This window comes from Hirundo rustica, chromosome 15 (assembly GCF_015227805.2).
Source record: "Hirundo rustica isolate bHirRus1 chromosome 15, bHirRus1.pri.v3, whole genome shotgun sequence".
Classification (NCBI taxonomy): domain Eukaryota; kingdom Metazoa; phylum Chordata; class Aves; order Passeriformes; family Hirundinidae; genus Hirundo; species Hirundo rustica.
Window position 1 is genome coordinate 2,786,728 of NC_053464.1, and position 15,795 is coordinate 2,802,522.

Here is a 15,795-nt window from a genome sequence, read left to right on the forward strand (position 1 = left end):
CCAACTGATGTGCAGGGCAGGATCTGACCGTGGCACAGGTCCCTGAGGAATGGCAGCATGTCCCTTCTGCTCAGCCCAGAACTCTGGTACTGCTGTCACACCTGAGCAGGGTGGCATGAGAGTGAGAACCTAGGCTGCTCCACCCAAATGGGTGCCCGGGATTTGGGAAATCCTTGGGCTGCCTAGAATTCCATTTTGCAGCTAATGTGGACTTTTGCTTCAAGACTGAGATCAGGATGGGCTAAGGGGAGAAAAAGGTCTCTCAGTTCATGTTGGCTCAGCTCATCTGTGTCACTGAGCAGATCTGGACCTCAGGCAGGACCACAGGCAGGAGCAGTTGCTCTCCTGGGGTGGGTCTGTGGGGACCTGCCTTACCACCCCCAGCACTGGCCTCAGCCTCACATCAAGTAGTAACACTTCAACAGCGAGACAACAGCAGTGGATTGGGGTGCTTATCCCAAGCTGTTGTCTTTCCTTGAGCAGAGCGATGGTTTGAGTCAAGGAACCAATTCTGCTGAATCTTTTGATTGTGCTCAGTCTGCAGTGAAAAAACCAACAGACGTGGTGTGGGCTCAGGAGCTGTGTTTTGGGACCTCGCTGTGGCGAGCTGGGCAAAGCCTGGCAATGAGCTGGGCAAAGCTTGTTGGAGACCTGGGAAAGGCCTGGAAACGAGCCTGGTGGAGATCTGGGCATAGCTTGACAGTGATCTGGGTAAGACCTGGTACTGGCCAAAGCTTGGCAGTGAGCTGGGCAAGGCCTGACAGTGATGCCGGCACAGCCTGGCAGTGGCACTGGCACAGCCTGGCAGTGATGTGGGCGGGCGGGTGACACTGGCACAGCCGGGCAGTGACACCGGCACAGCCGGGCAGTGATGTGGGCAGGCAGGTGACACTGGCACAGCCGGGCAGTGATGTGGGCAGGCAGGTGACACTGGCACAGCCTGGCAGTGACACCGGCACAGCCGGGCAGTGATGTGGGCAGGCAGGTGACACTGGCACAGCCAGGCAGTGATGTGGGCAGGCAGGTGACACTGGCACAGCCTGGCAGTGACACCGGCACAGCCGGGCAGTGATGTGGGCAGGCAGGTGACACTGGCACAGCCTGGCAGTGATGTGGGCAGGCAGGTGACACTGGCAGAGCCTGGCAGTGACACTGGCACAGCCGGGCAGTGATGTGGGCGGGCGGGTGACACTGGCACAGCCTGGCAGTGATGTGGGCGGGCGGGTGACACTGGCACAGCCTGGCAGTGACACTGGCACAGCCGGGCAGTGATGTGGGCAGGCAGGTGACACTGGCACAGCCGGGCAGTGATGTGGGCGGGCGGGTGACACTGGCACAGCCGGGCAGTGACACTGGCACAGCCGGGCAGTGATGTGGGCGGGCGGGTGACACTGGCAGAGCCTGGCAGTGACACCGGCACAGCCTGGCAGTGATGTGGGCAGGCAGGTGACACCGGCACAGCCGGGCAGTGATGTGGGCGGGCGGGTGACACTCAGGGCGGGCAGGGAGCCGCTGCCATCACCACTAGATGGTGCTTTGTTGACACAGTATTGTCAGGAAGCTCTTCCACCAGCTCCCACAGGCAGCGGCAGCCAGGGATGCAGCTCCAACTTTGCTGACTGCTGAGCTATTTTTACTCCCCAGCAAGGCTGGGGGTGCCCTTCCCTTTGAATTAGGAGCTGAGAGCTGCACTGATGAGCCACAGGCAGGCTGGAAATCTCCTTTCCTTGCTGGAAATCTCCTCCTCTGCCTCCCCCCAATCCCACCCATCGGGCTGCTGCTGGTTGGGAAGGGAAAAGAGCTCTGCTAAGCAGGAGAGCCTCTTCGATCATTATGCAAATGATTTCCCTCTCTAGTCAGGCAGTGTTTCATATTCAAATACTGAGAATCTCAGCGGTGGCTTTGCTTCTCCCTGGCTTATTTTCCATTTGTTCAGTTCAGAGTGATCTGTATGATCCAATACTGATCTCTGTGACAGCAGATTCCATGTGTGGACACAAGACTGAAGTGTCTCAAAAAGGAATATGGGAACATGTACATCTTCTAATCCTCTTCCTCGTTTTTTCAGAATAATTAATGAATTCAGCATTTGATTTTTTGCAAAGCAGAAACCTGACTGTCTTTTCAGTAAAAGGCATTTGGCTTCAAATCAGATGCCTCCTCTCAATGTTACTGCATGATGTGGCTTTGAAAGGGAACATGCAGGCTGCTCGTTAGGAGGGAGAAAAATTATTTTCCCCTGGCTTTTGCAAAATATTTCCAGCTTCTCTGTTAGGCTGGTAACGGCCCAGTGTGACTAACGCTCCTGATTTTCCCTGTGCTGCTGTGCAGTGAGCCATGCAGACCTGGGAAGAGGTTACCCTGCAGTCCTGGTGCTCAGGTCACAGAAAAAAGCCCTGTGATCTATCAGGATTCCAGCTCTCCTTCTTGCTGATACCAGCAGCTCCTGCACCTTAAATGCTGACCTAAAAAACTACAATTGCTTACTCTGAGTTTTTCCTGAATGGCTAATGCCAGATGCCAGCCAGTCAATGAAATACATTCTGGAGACAGAAAAGAGGTTTAATATATAGCATTAGTGGGAGTCCTGGGCTTAAAAATAGATTAAGTCACACAGAAATGTGTTTAAACAGACTTAAATATATTCTCTGGAACACAGGTATTTGCTGATTTTATGGTATTGCTACTGGCAGCTTCTTCAAGGAGGCAGAGGGCTGGGATAATGTAATTTAGTACAGGTGGGGGCTGCAATGGAGCCGTGGGAGGAGGAGGAAGAAAAGGGTTCTAGGAGTGTGTTAGCAGAAAATGCTGCTGATCACAGTCTTGAAAGCAATAGTCACCAGACAGGAGAACAGTGCAATTCCAGAAGAACAGGAATCTAATCCCAAAATAGCACCTGGCTGGCCTTTTCTGGCTGGATGCAGAGGTGTAGGGAGTTTGCTGGAAAACACCTGGAGCTGGATGGGATCTTACAAATCCTTCTGCCTTCCTCTGTTCTCTACATTTGAAATGCAGATGCAGTTTAAAGCCAACACTACAACCTACAGCTTTTTCCTGTTTAAAGAGCTACTAGATGAGCTTCTTAAAATACCCCAACAGGGCTGAAGGTTCTTTCCTGGAGGCCCAGAAGCTCAACCTGCCTGAAAGCACAGAGTCAGCTGAGCCAGACACCAACACCTCTGCTTTAAGAGAGGGCTGCAGGTTACAGAGCCCAAAGCCTTCACCTCAGGGCCATGGCAGCTAGTAACACCATGGTGTCCTCTGAGATCTCTCTATCTCCACCACAAGATGTGCAGGTACCCATGAGATGTCTCAGAAGAAAAGCTATGGTGTGAACACTGCTGAACAGGGGTCTCACACAGGTGATACCAGATGACCAGGACCTCACTCTCTCCCTCTTGGAGCTTGTTGTGAAGCTAAAGGCCTTCCACATTTCCCATAGTTCATCCAACAGATCCTCAGGCTCTGGGGCCCCAGCAGTACCAGGGCCCACAGCACTCAGTGTCACTGGTCAGGTATCCCAGTGGAGTCAGTGTGTTTATCTGTCCAGGAGAGTTCTTCAGTGCCACACTTGACTACCTCCAAAATTTCTGGAGTGTGCTAGGCCCTGATGGGCAGAACCCTTTTGTGGTGGAAATGGCCTGAGAGCAGACACAAACACCCCCAAGCATAACATCACCTGTCACCTGGTTACCGTCTGCGGGGGAAACAGGGATCACACAAAACCTCCTACTGGAAGGTGAACCCTCTTACACAGTCCCCAGGGATTGCTCACAAACTCAGGAGAGCCAGGGTACCAAAGAAGGTGATAGAGAGCATCCACAGCCCCTGAGTGATGGCAGAAGTGGGCACTGCTGCGCCATGGCTGATATCTTACACAGCGAGGGAGCACTGGAACTCACAGCCCTGCATGGATGGGGGAACAGCATTGTGGAAGCTGCAGGGGCTACAGGGGCCTCCAGGAGCCCTGTGCCAGTGATGACCATGGCAGTGGAGCAGGGAACTGGCCACCCCAATTGCTTCCACAGCAGCTGAAAGCTCCCTGTGGTACAGGGTAAGCAGAGTGCCAAGCTGGCAGAGAAGGTAAGAAGGTCACTGACCGCTCGAACGCGTTTAAGGCGCTCCTCTAACTTCTCCTCCGCTTCACGTTCCTTCTGTACTTCCTCCAAACGGTTGATCAGCTCTGCAGCAAACTTCTCTGGTTCCACGTGGATATCCTTTGGCATTCGGTAGGTACGCTGCAGGGAGAACAGAGCAAAGGATGAATGAAAAATCCCACGTTTCTTTGGGAGCCTTTGATAACTGGAAATGCCGGTCGCTCCGGTGGGAGCTGGGGGAGGACAGGCTGGCAGGCACTCAGGTGCAGCTCGGGACCTGGGGGCTGGAAGCTGAGCCACCACCTCCACTGAGGTGAACTCCTCAGTTAGCATCAGCTCCACACACCACCCCTTCTAAGGGAGAGGTCTTCCCAGAGCTGCAATCCAAAAAGCTCTTTTGGCACCGAATTCCACCCAGTGATGGGAGTGCTTGCTTTTCTCCCAATGGACACAGGGTCAACAGGAATATCCTGGTCTCAAAGTATTGCAAAAGGATGTACAGACCTTCCAACCTCTCAAACCTCCTGTTTACGCTTTCAGTTTGACAGAAGGGAGGACTCTGGCGCACACTTACTCAGCTCATCCCAGGAGGATCAGTGTGTGCCAGCTAATCTGCAAAGCTAGCCCAGAGCCCAAGGTCCCAATTCCCACAAAGCATCCTCTCTTGCAGGAGAATCCTACAGGATTGTATCTCAGCTTTTCAGAGCTGTGCAATGACTCCCTGCTCACCTTATCAATACAGCACTCTTACAAGCACAGAGGTGCCATTTTTCTGCCTGCTCTGGGTGAATAAATGAATATTTATGGTAGTTCAAGAGCATTCTTGATTCCTTATGCTGAGTTACTTCGTCCCTAAATTCCTGGCTTCTGGGATAAGAAGTTCATGTAGTGAAGTATGAAGCTATCAGCTGCTGCATTTCCCCCCTCATTTTTATCCTTTCTGTATTTTTTTTTTAAACAGTAAAAAAAGTAAAATGACGCAGCAGAGATAAAAAATTAATTTGGAGGAAAAATAGTTGGAAATTCAACAGCATAAAACTCTGCATTCAAATATTTCAATACTAACATGAGAGAAGTATACACTCTATAGGACCAGAGACAAAATTAAATGTGAAGATGTGAGATAATTCATAGCAAAAGAACAAATGCAGCATCAGAAGCAGACACTAAGCTTGAAAACTTTAAAGGAGCAAGAGAGACCACCCGAATTTATCCCAGGCCAGCCAGAAGATCAAAGCAGAACAATAAAATGCTGCTTTGCCTAAAAACCTGACAAAAGTATGCAAATAGCATTGGCTTTTCTGTCTCTGCCAGCTGGAAGGCAGGGAAGAAAACCAGAGGCAATAAGAACCCACTGATGGCTCCAAAGAGCTGAAGACACTCATGATACCCCAGTTGGGTTGCAGAGGTCCCAGCTAAAGCACTGCTTGTTCTGTTTGCCGAGAGGGCTGGGTCTTCCTGGGCCTGGCAAATCTCAGTCCCAGTGACCCATCCGAGCTGGGAACAGCCCCAGCCAACCATTCCCTTCATCCTTGCAGCACTGGAGAGGGCACAACATGTGGGAGGGGATGTCACCATGCTGGGATGACAGCTTTAGTGCCACCAGGACCTCCAGCCCTGCAAACCAAGGGCCTGTATCACAAAAAGCTAAATGCACAACAAGATTTTTATCAACAAAAACAATGTTCAGTCTTAAAATATGGGCAGAGGGGCCAAAGTAGCACGTTTCACCTTTGTGTAGTACAGAAATGGGCTCCAGATGTGCTCCAGCATGGGGGAAGATGTGGCAGAGCTGGTTCCTGCTCTGTTACTCTCTGAGGAGCTTCTCAGGATGTCTCCCTGTTCCCCTGCACAGCCCTGGAAGCACTTCTGGCTAAGGGATCCTGCTTCCTTCAGAAACCCCAACCCTGTGACCACCACCACCATCCTTCCTCGTGGTTTCCCAAGGAGGGAATTCTCTCCCTTGCCTGACAAGTCCCAACCTGCTGGGTGACATGTTCCCTCCCTCCTGCCACCTCAGGATGCCAGCTCTGCCTGCGGCTGTTTATAGATGGCAGCACCAAGCTCCGCTCCGTTAGACATTTTAATGAGCCTAAGACGAGGCAGCTCGGAGCTCAGCACTTAGTCTTGGGTCTCCCTGGTGCAGCCACCAGAGAAAAGCACAACTGGGAAAGAATTATCCTTTGTTTTCCTACCCTTTGATGCAGGACAGCATCCCAAACCAAAGTCTCTCCTGAGCCTGTGGTGGCAGTGGGTCCAAGAGCTGAAGTTTGCCAACCTGAGTGTGAGTTCTGTCACAGTGAGGTGGTTCCCTGCAGGCCCAGCAACGCTGAGGATCTGAAGATATCTGGAATCACTGCTCTAACCAGGGAACTCAAAATAAGATGATTCTGAGTCTTTTACAGTTAATACCTCAGCATGTTTATCCACATTTCCCGAAGTCTGGAGGTGACTGAAGTTCACCTACAGAAATTACAATAACCAAACCCAAGAATCTTTAGGATGAACTTGTTTTCTTCTCTCTCTGAAAAACTGTTGCACCTTCAAAACCCACCACTCTGTCCTCGGAGCTTCCCACTCAGCACAACAGCTTGCAGAGGGCCTCAGCAGCCTGTCTGAGAGTGCAAGATGCAGCCTCCTCTGCAAGGGTGTCCCTGAGCATCCGAAATCAGCGCCACTGAAATAAACCTCACCTGGATGCCAGCTGCACATGCCCTATGCTGTCCTGGTACCTGTAAGGGTAACTCAGAGAGCTGGTGAGCAGGATGATGCTCTGAACATCACCATGGGTCTGACTTTATTCCTAGCTCAAAGGATGAGCTACACAGACTTCCCCAAAACTACCAGCATTGCAGAATAATGAATGCAAATTCTCTGTGCTGAAACAATACAGATAACTGCTCTCTCTGCCTCCCTACACAGCAAACATGGATTTCACTGACCTGGTTCAAAAGGCTTAAGACAACAAAGTGTTTGAAGCCTTTATCAAATGATGGGCCTGACTTCAGAAGGGAGACGGGAAATATGCTCCATCAAAGACTGGCCAGGCTGAGCCTGTACCCGGAGCAGGATCCTTCAGGGCTTCAGGATTTCAAACCTGCCCCCAGCTTCCCATGGGCATACAGAGTCCTGCCAAGGGAATTGTAAATAAGCTGCTTATTGTTCTGAAATCAGAGGGGCTCCAAATGCTTTTGTTCCGAGTCAAGGGTGCAGCACTATCCAAGAGCTGGCTGGTTTTTGAGGATCCAGCCCTTCAGTCTGGATCAGAATGAGGCCTCTGGACAATCTACATCAGCAATTTAGAAAGGAAGTGCTTCATTTTAAGGTACTGTTTAATCTAATGCTTTACTTAATTAGCTATCTACTTTTATTTAATGGCACCAGTTAGATAGGTCTGTCCAGAACCAAACCACGAGGAGCTGGGGAGGCTGCAGAGAACAACAGACAGGAGGCTGGATGCCAAGTGGATTGGGAAAAATAGAAATAGCTTGAACTGGTCTAGATGGAGCAATCTTTCCCTGTGGCAGCTCTGAAGAAGGATTTCTTGGGGTATCTATCACTAGAACATTGTCCTTGACACAGGAAGTGTCTGATGCTCTGGTACCTTTGTGAAGAAGCAGCCTGCTAAGAACATGTGAGACACACAAGCTCTCCAGTAGTTCCACTAGGCAGCTGCTCTCATGTTTCCCCCTTCTTTTCTTGGAGCTGATAGAGCGGGAGTTCCACGGACTTAGCTCCATGAGGCAGATGCAGCTCTCGGGTTTTGATGGATTTCACCTTCCCCGAGAAACAAAGGTTTAAGGACCAAGCTGCACATCAGAACACCCCAGCATCTGAAATATGAAAAGGCTGAAAGGGAAGAATCTCACTGCAGTTTGCAGGTTCCCCTTGGGAAGCATCAGCCTCAACTGCTCTAAGATGAAACAGGAAGTTTTTCAACATTACACTGGGTAGAGGTTCCCTTAGCAGCTCCAGGGATCTGTGGTTTGAGCTGAACCGCTTCTGACAGATGTGACTGGGCCAAATAATTCTGTGCTGGTAAATCTCCCTCTTCTACGAGAGGTTTGATGCCTCCATGCTGCCTGAGGGGCTGCCGTTAGATCACAAGTCAGTCTTAGAAATTAAAGGAAGATGACAGGCTAGAGAAGCCAAGAGAAAAGAACTTCTGAACCTCCATGTTTCTTAGATTAATGCATTCCTCCGTGACATAAATTTTTAACGCATAAATGGTGTTTCCCTCCTAGAAACACTGGTGGCAGAGCTCACAGATAGCTGGATTTCAGCATCCAGTTTAGCAGCATTCAGGGATTAGCAAGGAGTCCTGCTGCAGCAAGGCGTTTGAGGAAAATGGCGTAAAACAGTCGATGGGAATTCGGAGCAGGCTCCCAACTCACAGGAGCAGAAAGCTCATTTAGCTGCAGTTATCCAGGCAGCACAAGACCAGGCTCCTCCTGTGCACCCCTCACTTGTACAGCACAGCGGTCACTCACAACCTTCTGTTCCACTCAGAAACACCACGGAAGCCACCTTGTCACATCCTTGATTGTGGGGCAGGACAGGAGAGCTCCCACCCGATGATCAAACTACAGCAAGACCATCACAAAACTGCTTCTTTATGCAGTCAAACAAACCAAACAAACACCAGGTCTTAATGCTTGAGGTTGGATTTTTCTGAATTTGCTGTGGAAAAGGAGGATCTCTCACCCTCTCTTGGGGAAGGATGAATGCCAGAGCCAGGTACAGCCCTGTGTGCTCTGGGCTTTCTCCCTTTCTTTGGGAACTTGCTTGTTCTTTCCTTCCTTGGTGCGCCAAGATTCTGCTCAAATCCAAGAGAGAGATGGAAAACCACATGAAAGCAAGGCTCACTCTCTGTGTAATGTGTTCTGCCAGAGGCACAAACCAGAGGTCTCCCTGCCTGCTGGAGATCCTCCCCCACTCTGCATTCCTGGGCAGAGCGCCACTTCACAGAACACAACTTTTCCAAACTTAGAGCCTTGGTGACTGGCTAAGTGTGGAAGATGTGAGCTGCTAAGTGTGGAAGATGCAGATCAGGGCCATCCACACGTCCTGCTGCTGAGGAGGGTGTTCCACATAGCTAGCACACGCCGTCACTACTTGGAGGCAGCACGGCTGCTGGGACCAGCGGGCAGCCTCCTCTGAACATATAATCACTGCAGTTTATAGCTTCTGGACTTAACTACAAGTGCTGCTATTAAAAGCAATGTAAGTCCTTTCAGAATTTTGCATAATAGCCCCATAACTCATTTGTCAGGGAACGGGAAGGTCTGTAAAGGACTTCTGAAATGACTTTCGGAAGTAGGAGGTTCCCTATTATCAGTAGGAAAACATGCTGCGCATTCTGCAGGCACTATCAGCATGGACTCTGGCTATGCTGGAGATAGGAGTCCATAAAGACCTTCACTCAAAGGTTGTGATTTCACCACTGTCACACGTTTGGAAGCAGCTAACCCCAGGTTCAGCCTGATTGAGCCATGGGCTGCGGGATAGCCCAACCACTGGCTTTGGAAAGCAACACTTGAAGAAACATTTGCATGGCTCTGTGCTAATTTGGGCTGTTTAATTCAAAGAGTGTGCAGTTAGAGCTGAATTTTAAAGAGTAACTTTATAACATTTCACACTGGTGTTGTCAAAACACATTGTCTAATTACCTTCTCCTTTCTTGGCTGATTGATAAGCGAGGGCAGAGCAGTGCCTCTCTGAAGTCGATGCCAATTCTGTGTCAGTAATTGGCTGGCAAGAGGTGCCAGAGTGTCTGAACTAAACTTTTATTCCCTGGAGAAAGACTAGAACTAACTCAACTTCTCAGTCCTCGGCTCCCATATAAATATGTGTCAAGATGCCTTTTTCCCTGGGACTTAAAATTACAGTGCAGAACCTAATGGGAACAGTGGATGTTTCACAAAAAAATCCTTGTGAAGCATCCGTGTGTAGTTTAGAAGGAATATGTAATTCTAAAGGACTGTGTAGGTAAGTAGGATAATATAAAAATTTATAAGCAGCAGGTGGGCAATTTAAACCTTGTTTTTTACCCCGTTTTTAAAGCTAGTTTCCAAAAAGGTCGATAAAATTTAATGCTAAGTAAAACTAATTAGCCTGCAAGGAACTGCTGCTGGAATGACACTTATTCAGTTCAACAAAAGAAATGTTTGGCAGATGGAAGTTCGTTGAAGTAGAGCTCACTATACATATTTAATGCTCCATACCCTTGAGTTTATAACCTGCAGTTCATCGAGGCATTGCCAGTGCACACCATCAACAGAAAGCCACTATTATTTTTACCCAAAAGGTAAAGCCACTGACAAGCTTTGAAGTCGGAGAATATTCAGTCAGTAGTTCCCACTGTTGGGGAACAGCAACAACAATAACAACAAAAAAATAAAGGCCAAGCTTTCAAACTTCAACTCTAACAAAGCCATGCTTACAGTAAAAACGGCATCAAGTGAAATAAAAAGGCACCCAGCCAGCCTTTTCAACAGCAACCACACTGTGAAAGCAACTGTGTGAAAAGAGAGGTGACTGAGCTAGGATGGCTATGAGCGTCCGCAGCCAGGGCTTTTATTGTCAACCCAGTGATCAAAGCACAGGAGACCCTCTTAAATCTAAGGAAAATAATCTAATTTAAGAGGCAAAACAAAGAGTGGTGGTTTTGGTGTGGTTTTTTTTTCTTCTTTTAAATCAGATTAAAACAAGGGTGTATTTCTGCTGGTATTGTGCTGCTTTGAGCAGGCAGGATGGGAACAGCTGCGTCAAGTTTGAAGGCACTTCTGGAAAAAACAGATGGAGGCTTTTTCTCTCCCTATTTGATTTGTGCTGGAGTCCAGCTGTCCAAAGAGGAAAGAAGCACCTTTATTCCCTACTAGATATTAAATGTCACCTGTAACTTCTCAGAAAAGGAAAACAACAATAAGCAGAGCTGCAGATGGTGATGCAGAACCCTAGTAGCTGTGCTCATCTTCCCAAGGCTGTTTGCTTACCTGGAGCAACCAAAGAGACAGTGTCAGCTAAATGAAATACCTACTCCGGCACTGTTTTTTTTCCTCCTGCCCTGTGTTCCCAGGTGAGCTTTGCTGCATCCTTGAGAACAGGTTACAGCTCCTTTGGCTGCTCAGTGAAGAAATACAGCTGGGGACTGTTGCACTTCTCCCCAACTGACCTTGGCCGTGAGCGGCATCAGGCTTCATGTCCAACAGCCTCCTACACCTTCCACAAACACCTCCAGCTCACCTGAGGGTGTGGAACTGCTTGCAGATAAATGCCAGATGGTGCTTCCATTCTCATCACGGAGAAACAATCAGCTACTGACTGAACAGTTAAGAAAAATTCTGTTTTGGGCAGCCCTGAACGGAGAGTTTGCACAAGGCTCCAAGCCTTTTCTTAGCACAATGTATGTCATCTTAAAGCACCCCCAAGCGAATACAGAACTAAGGGGGATTAAACTCAAGCACAAGCAGAGCAACTGTCTGCTAGAGATCTCACATATTTTGCATATTTACCCCTGGGAAGGAGATAGTGCTACTTACAGGAATGTGAGGTAGTGGCACGCGTCCATTTGCTTTGGCACTTTCTTGCATCTCTCTGCGATGCTGCTTTCGGAGTCTGTACGGTGGGATCCCATCTCTGCCGGAACAAAACAACAACATGCCCCGCTTTAGTGCCTGTCCCTGCCACGTTATGTTCATTCAAGCCTTGCTGACACAGAGTGGAAGGTAGGAAACCCCTTCACGTTTGCATGCCCAGAGTAAGAGGGACCCATGCAGGGAACGATGCTCACAGAGGTCTCCGAACTAAAAAAGCTCTGGCATGGGGGGCCAGGAGGATTTACACAGCATCCACCAGAAACAGAGTGAGGCAGGGCTCCTGCGACCGCTGCTCAAGGCAGAGGGCAGGGAGAAGGACTTGGACTGCATCCTGGTACCTTTTATAGTTGGTTGCTTCCTATAAAGAGCCTGTAATGTACACATTAAACCACAGGGCAGGCTAAGAGAGGGGGGAGAAGGAGGAATGGGAGCTCTGTGAGCATCTACTCCAAGGGGAACTCGGTCAGGGAACAAGGTATATATTTTTAAGAGAGTGTGACAGCCGCTCAAATGGCTTATCAAAGCAAGGGGGTATCGGCTCCACTGCGCCCAAGGTGATCTCCAGCTCAGTCTGAAATTGTGGGCTTGATACTGGAGTTGCTGGAGGGAAGAACCAGACCGCTCCTCTGAGGCTGGACGAGGTTAGGAAGGGATGTCATGGGCAGTCACATCCAAGTGAACCAGCTCCGCCTGGCTTTGTGCCTGTGCTGAAAGATGTGGTGACAGAGGTCTCTGTAGAGGAAGGAGACAGTGATGCCCACAATCCTTGCTACTCAGGGGTCAGTGGGTCAGAGGCACCAGGCTTTGCTAAGCACCCCAAATGGCAAAGCATCACTGCCTAAGTGTGACTTCAGGCAAAGAAAGGAAACGCATTTTCATTCTCATCATTGCCACCCCCCTGCTCACACCCAGGGACCAGGAGAAGATGAGTGAGTGGAGCCCAGTTATGAAAGGACACAGACCCACCTCCTGGTGACCTTGTGTTATTTGGGGAAAATCAACAAATGCAAAAACAAATGACAGCCTGAAGCTTGGCAATTAGGAGCTTTTTCATTTTACACATTTCCCTGATTCAGCAGAGGTAACTGCTGGGGAGTGCCATGAAATGTCACCCAGGTGCGTGGAAATGAATGGAGGGATTCGGTTTGTCCCAGCTACCATTTTTCCAGGCACATCTTCTACCAACGCTGCACCCCTCTGAGCTGTGAAAACGAGCCAGTCCTGATACATCTCACAACGTGAGATGTTTGCACAGGCCAAATGTCCTTAACACCTATCCCCCACCCCAGATGCTTGTCCAGAACATAAACAAAACAGTTTCACCCACAGATTTTTAAAGTCAAGGTGCCATTTGGCAAGAGAAACACAATTTACTGTGGTGTTTTGCCTGCAGACCTCCTGAGTTTCAAGCACCAGCCTGTGTGAGGATGGCCACCATCAGCTTTCACTCCCATTCCCATCATGCTGGCTGCCCTGCTGGCTCCCTGGAAATGCGGGTGCAGGCAGAATCGTCACCAACCTACATCTGAAGAACCTAATTTCATGCAGTAACCCAGGCATTCAAAATGAAACACCATTAAAATAAAACAAACCCCATGATTAATGACAAGTGCTTTTTAGCAGGAAGACAAATGAGGGAACAGAAAATGAGCCAGGCTAATTACAGCTCTATGTGAGTGGCTGCAGGTAATGCAGGAGAAAGAGTGTTGGGAGCAGCATCTCTGCTGGGCTTGCAGTGACACGGCTTGGGAGCAGGACAGCTTCCCCACGTTGCTGTACAGGGATCACAACAGTCTTCATTAGGTGGCTTAATTTTCTTTAATGATGAGAATCACAACAGTTAAAGAGTTCCACCGCATTGTGACGCGGCCTTTTTTAGACTGGATGGTAAGAAAACAACTGCAAGTTTTCAGAGGGAAAAATAAAAAACCTGGGGGATTATTTTAGCCGTTGCTAGTTGGCATCAATAGTCAACATTTCAGCTTAACCAGTGCACAAAACCCGGGTGCCAGAACACAACTCACACACTAAAGCCACACGGCCATTCGCAGGGAACGCGGCATTATGTTAGAAAGTGCAATTTTTCTTTCTTTCTTTCTCTCTCTCTCTTTTTTTTAATTCTCCCCAGCAGCAGTCCCAGCGGAAAGAGCGACTTTTGTTCCCAGCACAGTAGCGAAAGGCTGATAATGGCCTCTAATCTATCCGGCTTCAAACACATGTTCAGCCCCGCTGTGCTGCCTTTGATGTCATTTTAACTAGATTCCCCAATGCCACCTCTGAACTTGGAACATTCCTTCGTTCAATGTGCTGTGCCAACTCAACCAGAGGAAGCAAATTCAAAGATAAGCACTTTAATTTTATCCCAACAAAACCTTATTCAATAGATGGGGGGAAAGCAAGGAAAACCAATACCGTACTTTTGTTTTCCTTTTGTCAGGTAGCTTGCTTTGAGATATTTTCAATAGATAGAGAAATAATATATATATATATATATATATGAAAAAAGATATTAAACTTTTTTTACAGCACATCTACTTTTAAAATAAAACTTTCCCAAACTGTTTTCCCTTGTTTCATCACGTGATTTTCTTTAGCACCAGAAAGCTCAGCGCTGAAATGCAACGAGGGAAGAAGAGTGTATCTATTGTTTATTAAATGATAATGCAATGAGTTTAGTGTTGGGGAAATGTGGAGGCTTCCTCCCCTCTCCAAATTGGCCTGCAAAAGCCTCTGGGGAGCAGTGGTTTGGCTGTGGCTCTGCAGTTGGACTCTTCTGACAAGAGTTGTCTTTGCTCCTCTGTAGACAGGCTTCAAACCCAATCATTATGCCTAACACCTTGGAAATCATCATTTGGGATCTTTTAAATTAAAAAGCTGTCAAACTTGTTTAAATACAGGAAAACTTGGAGTAATTCTGGATCACTAGCCTTAGGAAAGACAGGAAACAAATACACAGCCAAACTGGTATTTTCTATGAATTACTCTTATCAAAGCACCTCTGTCACAAGAGACTTTTCTCACATAAAGCAGCATGATAGGAAAATCACCAGTCATTATGGTTAAAGGCCAGTCATCCAAGGAATAGCATTTAATCTGCAAGACTTTTTGAAGGAATAACCACTATCCTAAACCCCTTTGTTCGGGGGATTGGCCATCCCTACTCTGGAGCAGGTTTAACTGGAATTAGGGAAGACAGAGCATCCCTCTGGCCAAGCTCACAGGCACCGTGGGCTTTGCAAGTGCCTGGGGGAAGGCAAAGCTGTCTCCCAACGACGATAAGCCAGGACACCTGATAAGATGCAGAGGAAGGAGTATTGCTCAGCTGGAGCACAACACTGGGCTAAAGAGGAGACATTATCTCCTGTTTACCATATAAGCTCTTGAAGAAATCAAGATTGATATGTATCTAATGTGTTTCCGCATCTGAACTGGAACATCACATGGAGATTTAATGGTTTCATCTGCTGCCTGCTGCCTTCCTACCTACAGTTGCCTTCTCTTGCCTCAAGCATCTCTGCTGTGACAACCCCTCCAACCAAAGACTCACTTCCTCCACCTGGGAAGATGCTGTCCCCAAGAAGGGTTCTCTGAGACAGCAAGAGCAATTTAGGACTGTGTTGGAAATGCTGCAAGTCTGGGGCAGGCTCTGAGCAGCCCAGGGGAAGGCAGAGCCTCAAATCCCTGACTTACCACTGACCCTGCACTGATCACCAGTGGTGAGCGCCTCGGCCCCACCTGCGGCCATGGCATTGCTGGGCCAGCACTCACCAGAGCCTCTCACCGTGTCCTCCCCAGACCCTGCCTCCACACAAACCAGCTAAAACAACACAGCTGCCCTGCTGATTATAAAAACAGGTTTCAGCAGAGGGGACCAGAGCTGTTTTGCCTACAAAGGCAGAGGAATTCCTATGACACAGGAAGACCGAAAAATAATCAGCGGAGTGCAGGCATTTAAGAGCAATGTTTTTTAAGCCACTCAAAAAGCAAATTATTCTAACAACAGGGACTGATAACATACTCATTATATAAATTCAACCCATTACAATAATATTTACCAGTGCTTGGAAAGACATCCTGTTGAAAGCTGGCCTTTTAGGTAA

General features: G+C 48.5%; 1 protein-coding gene across 2 annotated transcripts in view; it reads right to left on the reverse strand.

The window, feature by feature from the left end:
* Positions 1-15,795, reverse strand: part of AXIN1 (axin 1) — a 71,228-nt gene that overhangs the window by 12,264 nt on the left and 43,169 nt on the right. For both annotated transcript variants that reach the window (XM_040078802.2, XM_040078801.2), the window contains exons 4-5: positions 11,639-11,735; positions 4,101-4,238 (exon numbers count right to left, since the gene is read on the reverse strand). In XM_040078802.2, the coding sequence (XP_039934736.1) occupies positions 4,101-4,238; positions 11,639-11,735 (235 nt within the window). The remainder of the gene's footprint in view (positions 1-4,100; positions 4,239-11,638; positions 11,736-15,795) is intronic.